Source organism: Chiloscyllium punctatum, chromosome 32 (assembly GCF_047496795.1).
Source record: "Chiloscyllium punctatum isolate Juve2018m chromosome 32, sChiPun1.3, whole genome shotgun sequence".
NCBI classification, from domain to species: Eukaryota; Metazoa; Chordata; class Chondrichthyes; order Orectolobiformes; family Hemiscylliidae; genus Chiloscyllium; species Chiloscyllium punctatum.
The window spans coordinates 31,184,430-31,199,270 of record NC_092770.1 but is presented as its reverse complement, the minus strand read 5'-3'; the positions used below and the strand labels follow the sequence as shown (position 1 = coordinate 31,199,270).

At 39.6% G+C, this 14,841-nt stretch overlaps 1 protein-coding gene across 5 annotated transcripts in view; it reads left to right on the top strand.

Annotated features, from left to right (window-relative positions):
* The window catches only part of gnptab (N-acetylglucosamine-1-phosphate transferase subunits alpha and beta), a 92,897-nt gene that overhangs the window by 29,707 nt on the left and 48,349 nt on the right, over nt 1-14,841 (top strand). For all 5 annotated transcript variants that reach the window (XM_072552005.1, XM_072552007.1, XM_072552006.1 and 2 more), the window contains 2 exons: nt 4,166-4,300; nt 13,883-14,044. In XM_072552005.1, the coding sequence (XP_072408106.1) occupies nt 4,166-4,300; nt 13,883-14,044 (297 nt within the window). The remainder of the gene's footprint in view (nt 1-4,165; nt 4,301-13,882; nt 14,045-14,841) is intronic.

The window sequence follows — 14,841 nt, the reverse complement described above, 5'->3', positions numbered from 1 at the left end:
CTGAAGCAGTGCCTTTAGGAAAAACACAGTGAAAATGGTAGTGGAAAGGTTTTTACAAGATATGGAAGTTTATGGAGTTCAATCCGAGCAAATGCGAGGCGATGCATTTTGGAAGATCCACTTCAAGAGCGAACTGTACAGTAAATGGAAAGACCGTGGGGAAAATTGATGTGCAGCAAGATCTGGGTGTTCAGCTCCATTGTTCCCTGAACGTGGCAACACAGGTCGATAATGCTCAAGAAGGCATATGGCGTGCTTTCCTTCATCTGATAGGGTTTTGAGTACAAGAGTTGGCAGGTCAGGTTACAGTTGTATAGGACTTTGGTTCGGCCGCATTTGGAATGCTGTGGACAGTTCTGGTCGCCACATTACCAAAAGTATGTGGATGCTTTGGAGAGGCTGCAGAGGAGGTTCACCAGGATGTTGCCTGGTATGGAGGGCACTAGCTGTGACGAGAGGTTGAATAGATTATTTTCATTAGAAATACGGAGGTTCAGAGAGGACCTGATTGAGGTCTACAACATCATGAGAGGTATGGATAGGGTGGATAGCAAGAAGCTTTTCCCCAGAGTGGGGTCTCAATTACTTGGGGTCACAAGTTCAAAGTGTGAAGGGAAATGTTTAGGGGAGATATACGCGGAAAGTTCTTTACGCGGAGGGTACTGGGTGCCTGGAACGCTTTGCCAGCGGAGGTGGTAGAGGCGGGAATGATAGCGTCATTTAAGATATATCTAGACAGATACATGAATGGGCATGGGGATACAGATCCTCAGAAAATAGGCAGCAGGTTTAAATAGAGTATCTGGATTGATGCAGGCTTGGAGGGCCGAAGGGCCTGTTCCTGTACTGTAATTTTCTTTATTCTTTGTTCTATATGGATTATCCAAAGAAACATAAGTAGATTAGGGTTCCAAATTCGTGTTGTAGTTATTCAAAGAGATTATGACTGGTTTTGGGAATGGGACAATTTACATTTTGTGCTTATGGCCCATAATCCCAAAGTGCATTGGAAATATGGTATCAAATTTTAAAGATCATGATTAGAGTTTATTAACAAGAATATCAGTGTGTTCGGGGTAAAGCAATTACATTGTTACAGTTTGCTGATGGTCCATAAATCTGGATTAGTGGTGCTGGAAGAGCACAGCAGTTCAGGCAGCATCCGAGGAGCAGTAAAATCAACGTTTCGGGCAAAAGCCCTTCATCAGGAATAAAGGCAGAAAGCCTGAAGTGTGGAGAGATAAACTAGAGGAGGGTGGGGAGAAAGTAGCATAGAGTACAATAGGTGAGTGGGGGGAGGGGATGAAGGTGATAGGTCGGGGGCGGGGGGAGGGTGGAGTGGATAGGTTGTACTCTATAGGGTAAAAACAATGACTGCAGATGCTGGAAACCAGATTCTGGATTAGTGGTGCTGGAAAAGCACAGCAGTTCAGGCAGCATCCAAGGAGCTTCGAAATCGACGTTTCGGGCAAAAGCCCTTCTCTATGTTACTTTCTTCCCCACCCCTACCCTCCTCTAGCTTATCTCTCCACGCTTCAGGCTCTCTGCTTTTATTCCTGATGAAGGGCTTTTGCCCAAAATGTTGATTTTACTGCTCCTCGGATGCTGCCTGAACTGCTGTGCTCTTCTAGCACCACTAATCCAGAATCTGGTTTCCAGCATCTGCAGTCATTGTTTTTACCTGATGGTCCATAAGATCTATTCCAGTTAAACGATATGGGCATGAGGTAGGGGGCTGACTTAAATTGATAAACCAAAACTCTGACTATGCTTCCAGCCTATATTTTCAGTTTCACAGAAGAACTAACCAAAGTGTGTGAATTGGCCAAAGAACATTGACAAGTGTTCAACAAACAATGAAAATTAGAACAGATAAACAGACCAATTGAAAGGTTGTTGCTAGAGTCAAGGTTTCAATCTTATTACCTGTTTCAGAGGAAACATTAAAAGCAAGGTTCACTGGACCTAATCAAATCAAAAAGAAACTAAATTGTGTGAATTGTTTGCTGAATGTACAGGAGAATCAGTAGGTGTGTCAAAATAATATGCAAGCGATAAAATGGTAAGAACGATAGACAGGAGAACAATATGTTTGAAGAAATGAATGAAATTCGAAGTGTCATAAAAACATCACAACAATTCGAAAATGAATCAGAATTTGGAATGGGAGAATGAATCAGAAATTTAAAATTCATAAGTTGTTCCTACAAGCTTCAGCTGCAAAGAGCCAATTTGATTATAAATCTGGCTGAGTAAATCTACCAAAAGAAAGCTGCCTTATTTGAGTCACATTGTGGGACAAGGCAAAGTAGCATCTAAGGAAGTAGAAAGAAGGACTGTTTTGGATTTTTCTGTGCCTTAGACAAAGTGCAGAAATTTGCAGTATTTTACATGAGTGGATTTTATCATATTTTTTAAAGTATAGCACTTCTGTGTCTTCTTTAACAAATTTGTTAAAGATGGAAACACATTTGAATGAATGTAAGAATGAATGCATGAACGACACTAGCTTTAGTAGCGCCAATGATGTGAATTCTGTACTGAGTGTACAGGACACAATCCATTGAATTTTGGAAAAGTTTCAGGCCAAGAACTTTTAGTAGTTTCAGTGGAGCTTAATCCTCCAGCTGTACAATTAAAGAATTATTCACCTGTCTAGAAGAGGCTTTATCAAGTGCACACATGAAGGAAACAGAGTGCTGTGATGAAAATGAAATCATAGAGTCACACAGCACAGAAGATCCTCTCCAGCCCATTGAGTCTGCACCAAGCTATGTATAGTGAATCCATATTCTAGCACTTGGTCATAGCCTTCAGTGTCATGACATTTCAAGTGCTCATCCATATACATTTTGTTTCCTGCCTCTACTACCCTACTAAGTAATGCATTTCAGATTTCCATCACCCTCTGGGTGAAAAGGCTTTTCCTCAAATCTCCTCTCAACCTCTTGTCCTTCTCCTTCTTAAAGTTAAAAATCTATGATTAATATATAATTTTTTTTTTACAGTCTGTATTTTAGACTAGTGGCATATGAATTTTGGTTTATGTTTGCAAAGATTTTAAAATTAACTAGGTCACTCTTTCTCGAGTTAAAAGTCACACAACATTAGGTTATGGTCCAACATGTTTATTTGGAAGCACTAGCTTTTCGAGCGCTACTCCTTCAAGCGGTTGTAGAGTATAAGATCGTAAGACACACAAGTTATAACAAAAGTTTACAGTATGATGCAACTGAACTTATATATTGAAAAAGACCTGGATTGTTTGTTAAGTCTCTCATCTTTTACAATGACCGTGTTGGTTTCGGTTCTTTCTTTTGTAAATCCCAGAATTTTTTTAAAGTTACATTCTCAAATGACAATAGGTGTCATGTCGGCCCAGATAATGCATTGAAGGCATGAGGTGCCTTGTGTGAGGCTGTCTGTGCCCCAATGTTCAGACTGATTCTAATCTGAAAAAAGGGATGTACAGAATCTATCTTGGATTCATGCAGTTTTTGAGCAAAATAAAATGTAACCCTGCAAGTACAAATTCACCCCATAAACTAGTGTGTATGTATGTGTGCATGTGGGTGTGTGCGCTTGGGGGCTGTGAGGAAGTTTTGAGTGTCTGTGAGAAAGTGTGTGTGTGTATGAATATGAGTGTGAGTGTAAAGGGTATAAGTCTGTGACAGGATGCGTGTGGGGGTGGAAGTGTACGTGTAAATAAGCTTCTGTATTAAAGCCAAATCTGTGGATATGTTTGTTTCGGTGAAAGACTTCCCTATTAAATAAAAAATATGATCTAACAGGCTGGAATTCAGTCTTGGATCTGACTTCTCCAGTAGTAACATCAGCTGGGATCATAGCTCCATGTTGTACTCCATCTAATCATCTTTTTGCTCACTCATGAACCTGTGTATATCCCTATGTAGACTATCTACGTCACCCTGACAGCTTACTGCCCTAACTAGGTGTCAATGTGAAAATATACTGCTTTATATTCAGTGCCCTCATTCAAACCATTGATCTTTATCTTGGGTGCTTAAAATTTCTAGAATTGTCATTTGCTTTGACTTTTTCCCTGGCTCAAACAGATTTCTCTCTAGGCTAACAGATTTCTTAATGTTTTGTAACTTATGTTCCTGCAGCTCAAAAACTAATTGGAAGTAACTTGTTTGTCTAGACCACAGATAAAGAATCTCCCGGGTCAGTCTTAATGCAGAATCTTGCTTTTCTAAGTGGGTTTCCTGCATCATGCAAAGAGGAAGAACAACTTCGAGCCAAACTCCCACCAGTTGTTACTGACAAAATGAAGCAGGTGAGATCTTATTAAATTGTGGTTAAAGAATCACTGTCTGTGTATACACACTGAATAGATATATGTTCATATGAGTTTTGGAAATGCTTCTGTTAGAATGCCAGTCTATGACATGTACACTGTTTTTTATTGTGTATAATACTAGAGGAGGTGGAATTTAGCTTGCTGTCATAGAAACAAAATTTAAATTTATTTTTCTGTCCTCCAAACATCAATTATCTATTTTGTTCTTGAATAATTCCATGTTTTATTTACCTTGAACTATTCAGATGACTTTCTAATATGAACCACTCTTTGCCTGAAAAGTGCTAACAGACATCAGTCCTTTACCAGCTTTTGCTTTTTGTTCTGTTATCTGACAATGATGGATTTCCTTCAAATAGTGTACCATTATTGTGGTACTGTTTCATTTGTGAAAGGATGACATGTTATATAGTGCTTTTTGTGATGAGTGTTCCAAACTGCTTTGCAGCCAATAAAAGCACTCATGGGAAGTATGGTCAATATGGTAGCATAGAAAGCTAGACCTCAGTTTATGAACAGCAGTCTGAGCCGGAAATCCATGTTGTCAATTTTGTTTGGGAGTTAGAAATTTGCTTTGAAGACACTGAGGAGAAGCCACCCCTTCAAAGAAATAATATCAATTGTACCCATCTGAGAAGATAGCTAAGACAATGGTTTACGGTCTCATCTGAAAGCTGGCACCTTCAACACTACACAGTCACTCAATACTGCACTCGAGTATCTGTCTAAATTTAAGAATGAAGTCACAGGAATGAAATGTGCATTTTGAAGGTGTCATCTGCTGTACCTCTGTTCCTATGTTTTTAACTTTTCTATCAGACTGATGTCAGTTTTTCTCATCTTACTTCATTACCCGATCATTAAGAATTAGTCTATGACCATCTTAAGCGGTACTTCTTGATGTGTTTCTTGAACATTGGTGCCTAGAGCTGAACACAGTACTTACCTACTCTAACATTGCATAGCTTTTACTTAATGAATTTTGATTATTAAACATTTTATTTCATGGTTGCTGCTTTGCCATGTTGGCAAGTGTTGAGTCGTCTATGTTTCTCAAATGCTTTATCCAAAATCAGTTTCATAGCATTTATTAAAAATAGCCCTTTTATTCTGTTTGCTACACTTAGTGAATTTTACCTATTTGCACATTTTGTCTGTCCTTCTGTAGTTCCTGAGTGTTCCCATCACTCAACTTTAAGATCTTTGGAGTGGAAAATTTTGCAATGTATTTCTGAATTTGGCTTCATTTGTAGATTAGCGCAAGCAGGATCACTTATTTACCATCCTCGCCTGACAGTACTTCCCTGAATTTTGGCAAAAGCCTTGTCCATGTCCACGGTTTAGCTATAATACCCATTTCTGCTGGCTGGTATGGCATTCCAGTTGATATATCTGAAATTCTAGGCACATTGTGCAATAGGCCTGTCCCATGCCTATTTAGGATGTTGCTTTGTCTAAAATAAGGTGAACCAGGTAGGACTCCCCTATCGCCACCTCAGCCTCCAAAATAATTGGCTGTCCTTTTATAAAATCAGCTTCAGCTTGGTTCCCACTTATCACTATAAGCCAGTTCGGGCCAATCATCAATTTGTTTTATAGGCACTTTTGCTTGTTTCCAATCCAGAGCTTTCTCCCAATTTTCATTGATTCCTCCTGACAATTGCAAGTACCATGTACTTAGATGGTTAGTTTTTTTTAGACTGTGCTGCATTGATGGTCAGAAAATCATGGGTCCCTTTTTTTAATATATGCTGGCAGTGAACAAGGCTTCCTCTGCCAGTAAGGCAGACTCAAAATTAATCATTTAAATCTAATTTCACCTGCCATCCTGAATTGTGTTAATCATGGATAGGGATTCAATGGTCAACATTAACCCTAGGAGTCCCTTGCAAATATAGACATTAAAATTTTGTTGTGGAACCTTCCATATTAATGGCACGTTATAAGTTTGATATTTATGAAATAAAGAGAGAAAAGCATTGAGCTATTTTCTACCAATCGTGTGATTACAACTCAATGTCAACTCTGTTTCCCTCTCCATGGATGCTCCCGATCTGCTTAGTATTTCCATTGTTTTTATTTCACATTTACAACAGTATTTTGGTTTAATTTAGTAATTGGATTTTTTTTTGCTAATCTATAAGCCAAATGTAGGATAGTTTTGTTTGTTCTATTCTGTTGTCATGTGGATTTCTTTAAGAGATTTATTTTGACTCTGATTAATTTCAGCCACTAGATGGTGTTCTTTACATTTCCCAGTCATGTCAAATACCAAGTCGCACTCAGTTTTAATATTTGTATGTTGTGCAGTGTATTGCCTTTTTTGAAAAGTAGCACAAATAAGTCAGCATGCAAATCATAGTAGATCATGTTTAGAAGAATGGACAAATCTGGCAATGATACAAACCAGGTGTTAATTTGAATGTTAAGTTGTAAGATAATAGTTTGGTGAGTCTTAGAAATTCCATAAAACTGCAAATGGGAGGCAGATTTAAGATTGCTGTGTGTAACTGAGACTCATAATGTGATCACCTTTCAATAGAATCTGGTACCTGTGCAGTCAGTTCTATAATTCTGTGTTTTCTGCCAGCAAGAATGATTACTATTTCCTAGTCAAATCAATGTCAAGTTGACATTTCTCATTTTTTTTCAACAAAAGTTGCTGCATAGCAATTTCTTGGTGCATTTCATATATGTTTCTCATCATGATATGCGTGTAAGTCATTGCTCAAGTTTTCCTGCATTTGAGTGTACAAGAAAAGACTGTTTTTGTCAGGCTTTCTCATCAGACATTTTAGTGTAACTATCTGGTAGTGCTACCTTATCAGGCTACCATGTTTCCCTTGTTAGTGTATTAAAGTAGGGATCTATGTGGTTATCCAATTAATAGGTGTGTGACAACGTATGAAGAAGTTCTATTGATATCCTGGCTGCACTCATGCTTGGTAAAACTTGCTGTGTTCACGATTGGCTGTTGGTATAATGACACCATGAAAGTCATTGATTGAAAAGTGCTTTGGAATTTTGAGGATGTCATAAGGTGCTCAATAATAGTATTAGGTAGATTAGAGTGGTGCTGGAAAAGCACAGCAGGTCAGGCAGCATCTGAGTAGCAGGAAAATCGACGTTTCGGGCAAAAGCCCTTCATTCCTGACAAAGGGCTTTTGCCCAAAACGTCAATTTTCCTGCTCCTTGGGTGCTGCCTGACTTCATGTGCTTTTCCAGCACCACTCTAATCTAGACTCTGGTTTCCAGCATTTGCAGTCCTCACTTTTGCCTAATTGTATTAGGTAGTCTAGTCATGCAAGAAAACAATAGGAAACCCTCAGCAGGCTAGCACCAGTTCACAGGAGAGAAACAGTGTCATGTTTCAGATCTGCGATCTTTCCAGTGTTAATTCTGTCATCACAAATCTTGTCTGACTTGCTGAATGTTTACTGAATTTTTTTGTTTTTATTTCAGATTTCCAGCGTCAAAAATATTTTGCCTTTGTGAGAATAAAATCTCTTGGGAAACAGTGCCTGATGACTAAAATTGTGGGATAAACAATGTCACGCAAATATATCATGATGGCACTGTGGTTAGTACTCCTGCCTCATAGTGCCAGGGACCCAGGTTTGATTCTAATCTGGGGAGTTTGCACGTTCTCTGTCTGCGTGAGTTTCCTCACACAGTCCAAAGATGTGCAGGTTAGGAGAATTGGTCATGCTATACTGTCCCATACTGTTCAGAGATGTTGAGGCTAGGTGGGTTAGCCATGGGAAATGCGGGTTTGTGGGCTTGGGATGGGGTGAGCAGACATGGATAGGATGATCATCAGAAGATTGTTGAGTACACGATGGGCCGAATGGCCTTTATCTGCACTGTAATGATTCTGTGATTATTTGATTTAGCACGCACCTGATATTATAAACTATAAAAGCTAAAGTTGCCACTGTTCAGACCATGGGCTGCTATTCCATTAGATACACATGACTGGTTGCGGTTTAACCTGAGGGTCACGACATCTTTGAAAGAAGAGAGATTGAGAAGGAGAGTCCTGCATTGTAACCTCAGCTGGTGTAGAAATTGAATCCACACTAGTGATATCACTCTGCTTCTCCAACTGAGACAGCTGACCCCATTATAAACTATCCTTTGTGCTGGAATGGTAAACTCTGCTTGTAAAAAGAAACTGTAAACAGATTTTTGTTTGCAGTTTCTAGATGTTTTGCAATGCTATTAGCAGCTTATTTACCTTTTATCTACTGTTAATAATTCTTCATCGTTCATTTGTGGCATACAGCTTAATGAAATTTAAAACAAGTAGAGAATGCTGATGAAACTCAGCAGGTCTGGAAACATTTGGGCAGACTGCATCTGTGATCCTGTGGTGTGGTTTCCAAATTAAAATCTGAGCTTCAGTTAATGCAGTTGCTAAACAAGGCTAGTTATTCTAATCAAAGTAAGTAAAGAATTACAAGGGATACATGTTATTGCCTTCTCCTAGCTATTTTGTTAGCAGTTATGGCTGTTTTTGGCTAGACCAGCATTTATTATCCAATGCCAGTTACTCTGACAAATGAATGATTTATTGTCACATATATTTCGGGAGATATGGTGAAAAGTGTTCTGTCCCGAGAATCTGTTGTCATTTTGAAGTACAAAAGAATGAAAGAAGCGTTCACCTTCATTGGCTGGGATCTCAAACATGGCTCCAGGACCTCTACAAGATACCCACTCAGTGTCTACTGCAGCCAATGCCTCGCTGCTAATTCCAGGAGCCCATGCAGTGGGCCTGTGAAGCTGTGGTCGTCCTCCGGTCACTGCTGACACTGCTCCAGCTTCCCTGTGATGTCAGGACTGTAAAGAAAAGAAGACGGAAAGGAAGAAAAGGAGAAAGAAATAAATGTGATAGGCTTGGAGTGGACTGACCTACTGTCCTGGTGCCACTGTCTTGAATAGCTGGATGTGCTCTCTCCTCCATGCTGCAGGGCTCGCTGTCCCCTAATGCTACTGTTTCTGCATGTGCTCAGGAGGCCAGGCCTGCAGGTGACCTGTCAGAGATACCAAGTCAAAATGGTGGGTGGCTTGGAATGAACCTTGAAGGTGGTGGTGTGATCATAAGACCATAAGACATAGGAGTGGAAGTAAGGCCATTCGGCCCATCGAGTCCACTCCGCCATTCAATCATGGCTGCTGGGCACTTCAACTCCACTTACCCGCATTCTCCCCGTAGCCCTTAATTCCCCGAGACAACAAGAATCTATCAATCTCTGCCTTGAAGACATTTAGCGTCCCGGCCTCCACTGCACTCTGCGGCAATGAATTCCACAGGCCCACCACTCTCTGGCTGAAGAAGTGTCTTCGCATTTCTGTTCTGAATGTACCCCCTCTAATTCTAAGGTTGTGTCCACGGGTCCTAGTCTCCTCACCTAACGGAAACAATTTCCTAGCATCCACCCTTTCCAAGCCATGTATTATCTTGTACGTCTCTATTAAGTCTCCCCTTAATCTTCTAAACTCCAATGAATACAATCCCAGGATCCTCAGCCGTTCCTCATATGTTAGACCTACCATTCCAGGGATCGTCCGTGTGAATCTCCGCTGGACACGTTCCACTGCCAGTATGTCCTTCCTGAGGTGTGGGGACCAAAACTGGACACAGTACTCCAAATGGGGCCTAACCAGAGCTTTATAAAGTCTCAGAAGCACAATGATGTGCCCATGTATCTGCTGATGCAACAATAATCATTATTATTACGACACAGGAAGAGGCCATTTGGCCCATGTTGGCTGTCTGTGGTCATCAGCCCCGTTCCATTGCTGTATTCTCTTAGCTTTCGAGTTTATTTCTCTCATGTGCTTATCTAATTTCCTTTTGAAGTCATTGTCTTCACTTCCACCACCACAGTTGTTAATTCTTTTTCTAGCAAACAGGATGATGTAAGGTCATTGAAAATAATTTGATTGCAATAGTGTCAGTATATTCTGTGACATGGTTCTGTTCACACTGCTGGCAGCTGCATAACAGAATGACTTCTTGGACATTCAAAACAGTCTGGCAGTGCATCAATCAGTTGCTGCTGGGAGGGTTGTTTTTCAATTGTTCTAACTATTAATCTCTTTCCTTGAAAAGCCTCCATGCTCATGGTCAATCTTTAGCCCTTAGCTAAATAAATATTTTTAGAATAACATTCTAAATTGTACTGAAGGTAGTGCTAATGGCTTATTCTGTTCAAGGATTTACCAGTAAACTTGAGCTTGAGCCAGTGAATATATTCAGAGTTGTTTATTGGCTTAATATTTTTTCAGTGTTTAGTCATGTTGATATTTGTTGTTTGATTATTTTTCCATATAATGTTTTTGCATGTTGTCTGTCAGATGTTCGTTCTTTGAGGAAAGAGCATCACGTGAAAAACATTCTAATAATACTTTTTATAAATCAAAAACCGGTTTATTTTGAATGAAATATATGAATATCTGAATCTAGTTTTTCTCATAAGGGGTATTTATATTCTGTTTTGTACCATTGAAAAATAAATTACATGCCTGCCCTTTTTTAAACGGATATATTTGTAACTATGAAACTAGCTGTTATTGTGTGTGTGCATTTTTGATTTGGTTTGCATTTCAGTCAGATTTGTTCTGTTCCTTCCCTCCCTAGAAGAGAAAACAAAACGTCTGTACTTTGATTTCTGCCTCATTCCTGCATATTAGCTGATTGGTCAGTTCAGTAATCAAACTAAGTTTTCACCTTGAATGCTTTGGCAGTTTGCAGCACCAGCGTGCCTGTTCATTTAACCTCCCTGCAAAACACATAACCCCTGCTTTAATGAGAACCACCCAGACAAAATTGCAACACCACAACTAATGTCAAATGAGCAATGATCTATGATGTTTCTAATGACCGGGCTCATCTTGATTTACATTCTTGTAGATCAGAGATAAACCTACCAATCGACTGAAAATGTTCAACTGTAATGCTTTACTGCTGTAATAATTCTGAACTGATGTCCTTGTTGTTTATTGTTTGGGTATGATAATGCCAGTGCTAAGGTTTGAAGAAAATAAGATAATACATGGCTTGGAGAGGGTGGACGCTAGGAAATTGTTTCCTTTAGGCGAGGAGACTAGGACCCGTGGACACAGCCTCAGAATTAGAGGGGGTAAATTCAGAAAAGCAATGCAGAGACATTTCTTCAGCCAGAGAGTGGTGGGCCTGTGGAATTCAATGCCGCAGAGTGCAGAGGAGGCCGGGAGGCTAAATGTCTTCAAGGCAGAGATTGATAAATTCTTGATGTCACGAGGAATTAAGGGCTACGGGGAGAATGCGGGTAAGTGGAGTTGAAATGCCCATCAGCCAGGATTGAATGGCGGAGTGGACTCGATGGGCCGAATGGCCTTACTTCCACTCCTATGTCTTATGCTCTTATGGTCTTAAAATGTACCTTTGTGTTTAATACTTTGAAATGTTATTTTCACTTCAGTTATAAGCAAATATATACCTTTATTCTTAAAGGTTTGTAGCTAGCTGAAGACAATTATTTCAAATTATTGAAATAACCCATTTTGTCCTGAGCACAGGTGCAAAAAATGCCCATGGAATTAAAATTTAATTGAAAATGGTGGTACTGTGTGTTACATCTGTTTCAATTCCCGGAACTTTACCAAAGGCCTGAAGATACTTAGTTGTTTAGTTATTTATTCAGTATTTTACACATTCCAAAACACATGTTGTGACATTCTCTGGGATGGCTCAGTGGTTAGCACTGCTGCCTCACAGCGCCAGGGACTCTGGTTCGATTCCAGCCTCGGGCAACTGTCTGTGTGGAGTTTGCACATTCACCCCGTGTCTGCGTGGGTTTCCTCCAGGTGCTCTGGTTTCCTCCCACAGTCCAAAGATGTGCGGGTTAGGTGAATTGGCCATGCTAAATTGCCCATAGTGATAAGTGCATTAGTAGGGAGTAGGTGAGTGGGTCTCGGTGGGTTACTCTTCAGAGGGTCGGTGTGGACTTGTTGGCCCAAAGGGCCTGTTTCCGCACTGTAGGAAATCTAGTCTAATCTAAATAGCCAAGCAATACATCTGATCTCAATCTGGGTATACATTGATAAAATTAAGTGTTCTGAACACATCAGTTTTGATTTTCTGTGATTGCTGTCTCCCTCTACTCTGCTAAAGATGTAGGTTTCTTCCTAGGATCCCGTTCACGTAATATCCACCTGAACTGTGATTTTCTTTTCCTTCTTTGCGAATCCTTTACCTTGCTTTATGTGGCTATTGGTCAAATGACTTTTTAACTTCATTCATGGGATGTGGCATTGCTGACTAGTCCAGCATTTATGGCTCATCCCTAATTGTCCAGAAGACAGTTAAGATCAACCACATTATGTGGGTCTGGAATCATATGTAGACAGAACCAGGTAAGATGGCAGAACTCCTTTCCTCAAAGACATTAGTGAACCTCATGGATTGTTATGGCAATCAGTAGAGGTTGTATGGTTGTTAATAGACTACCTATATATTCTAGAGTTTTAAAATTAAATTCATATTCATTGCCTGCCATTGTGGGATTCAAACCCATGTCCCCAGAACGTTAACTTGGAATTCTGAAGTCCTAGCCCGGTGACATCACCACTTGATCATTGTCAGGCCAATTGAGGTGTGGGATAAAGTGAGTGGGAAATAGACCAAATGTAAACAGGTGACTATGTGTACACATTGCTACGGAGGATACTGAATAATAAAGTAGCCCCATCACATTTTACTCCCTACTGGGTTTTGGTGCTAACTATAGCAAACCTTCACACCAGCTTTTTTAAATTCAGTCTGTTCAGAGATGTTATTACATGCAGATGGAATTTGAACCCTAGACTCTGGCTCATCGGCATGAGCGCTATCACAGCGTACAAGAATCCTTTCCCTACTCACCACCATTGAAATCATTCACAGAGTCATTGAGTTACACAGGAAACAGAAACCATTTGATCCAGCTCATCCATGCTGACCAGGTATCCTAAACTGATCTAGTCCCATTTGCCAGCGTTTGGCCCAGCTCCCTCTAAATCTTTCCTATTCATATACCCATCCAGATGCCTTTTAATTGTTGTACCTCTTACATACAAGCATCACCCTCTGCGTGAAAAAGTTGCCTCTCATGTCTATTTTGAATCATTCCCCTTGCGCCTTAAAGCTATGGCCTCTAGGTGGTGGTTTGAACTTGGAACTTCATTACCTAATATTTAATTGTGATTCATTCCTCAATTTGGTTGCGTTGTTTAACCAACTGCGATGGAGAATAAAATTAATGGATTTATAGATGCAAATGAAAGGCTTCACTATTGATGCAGATTTTATTTGTGTTGTGCAAAATTAGCAGATTATATTGATGGATCTGATGTTACATTTGACTTCTGATGCTATTCTCCACCCACCAGATCCATTATGACTAGCAAATACAATAATGTATGTTTAAGTTTGTGAAATACTTCATTTTATTATTGGCTGACTGTTCTATCACATTCACTTTTGCAGTTAATTTACCTTGATAGTTTACCAATATAATTCTTCCTCTTCAGCTGCAGTTGTATTCTGAAACTGGTGTTGTGTTACTGCTACTTAACGATCCCAAAGATTTTGTGGAACTAACTAAACAACCTAAAAATAACATGACAATAGAAGGGAAAGCGATCACAATTAGTCCTGTATATTTACTGTGGGATCTCAGCACTATCAGTCAGGTAAGTTCTTCTATTATTTGTTTAACAGCATATATACAATATATGCAATTGTATTTATTTGTATTAAGATTTTTGGAATAATTAAATCTAGTCTATTTAATAATTACAATATTGGTATAATTGCATTTTTGTGGAGTTACTCAATTTTTAATGTGAAACAGCAATTCTACCTAATGTAATATGGCCTCCAAATGCCATATTATGGAGAGTCTGATTAAAAAGTCATCCAGACTCCAAACATGAGCTTGCTGTCTCTCCATGGATGCTATCTGACTTTGTGATCTCCAGCATTTGTTGTTTTCAGTACAAATTCTAGAATCAGCAGTAATTTGCTCGAACACCATATGCTGGGAGAGAACCACAATTGTAGGTGTTGAAAATCAAAAAATCAAAACTATAAATTATAGTAACACAGCAAACTAAACAGCAACTGTGGAGAGATGCTCATAACGATACCTTTGTCTTTGTATATACTTACTTTATATCATACAACAACTTGCATAATAAAATAAATGCTGAAAGGACTATGGATGCTGTAAATCAGAAACAAAAATAGAAATTGCTGGAAAAGCTCAGCAGGTCTGGCAGCATCTGTGGAGAGAAATCAGAGTTAACATTTTGGGTCTGGTGACCCCATCTCAGTTCTGAGGAAGGGTCACCCTTGCAAGGGGCCTCTTAATTGGTGTCCTTAACTATATCAGTAAGCAGCCCTGGTCCCACGTTTTGCCCCGGTGGGTTTCCCTCCTGTTTTAGGACCCAACATTGAGACTTCCTCATTAAAAGTAGAATACAACATG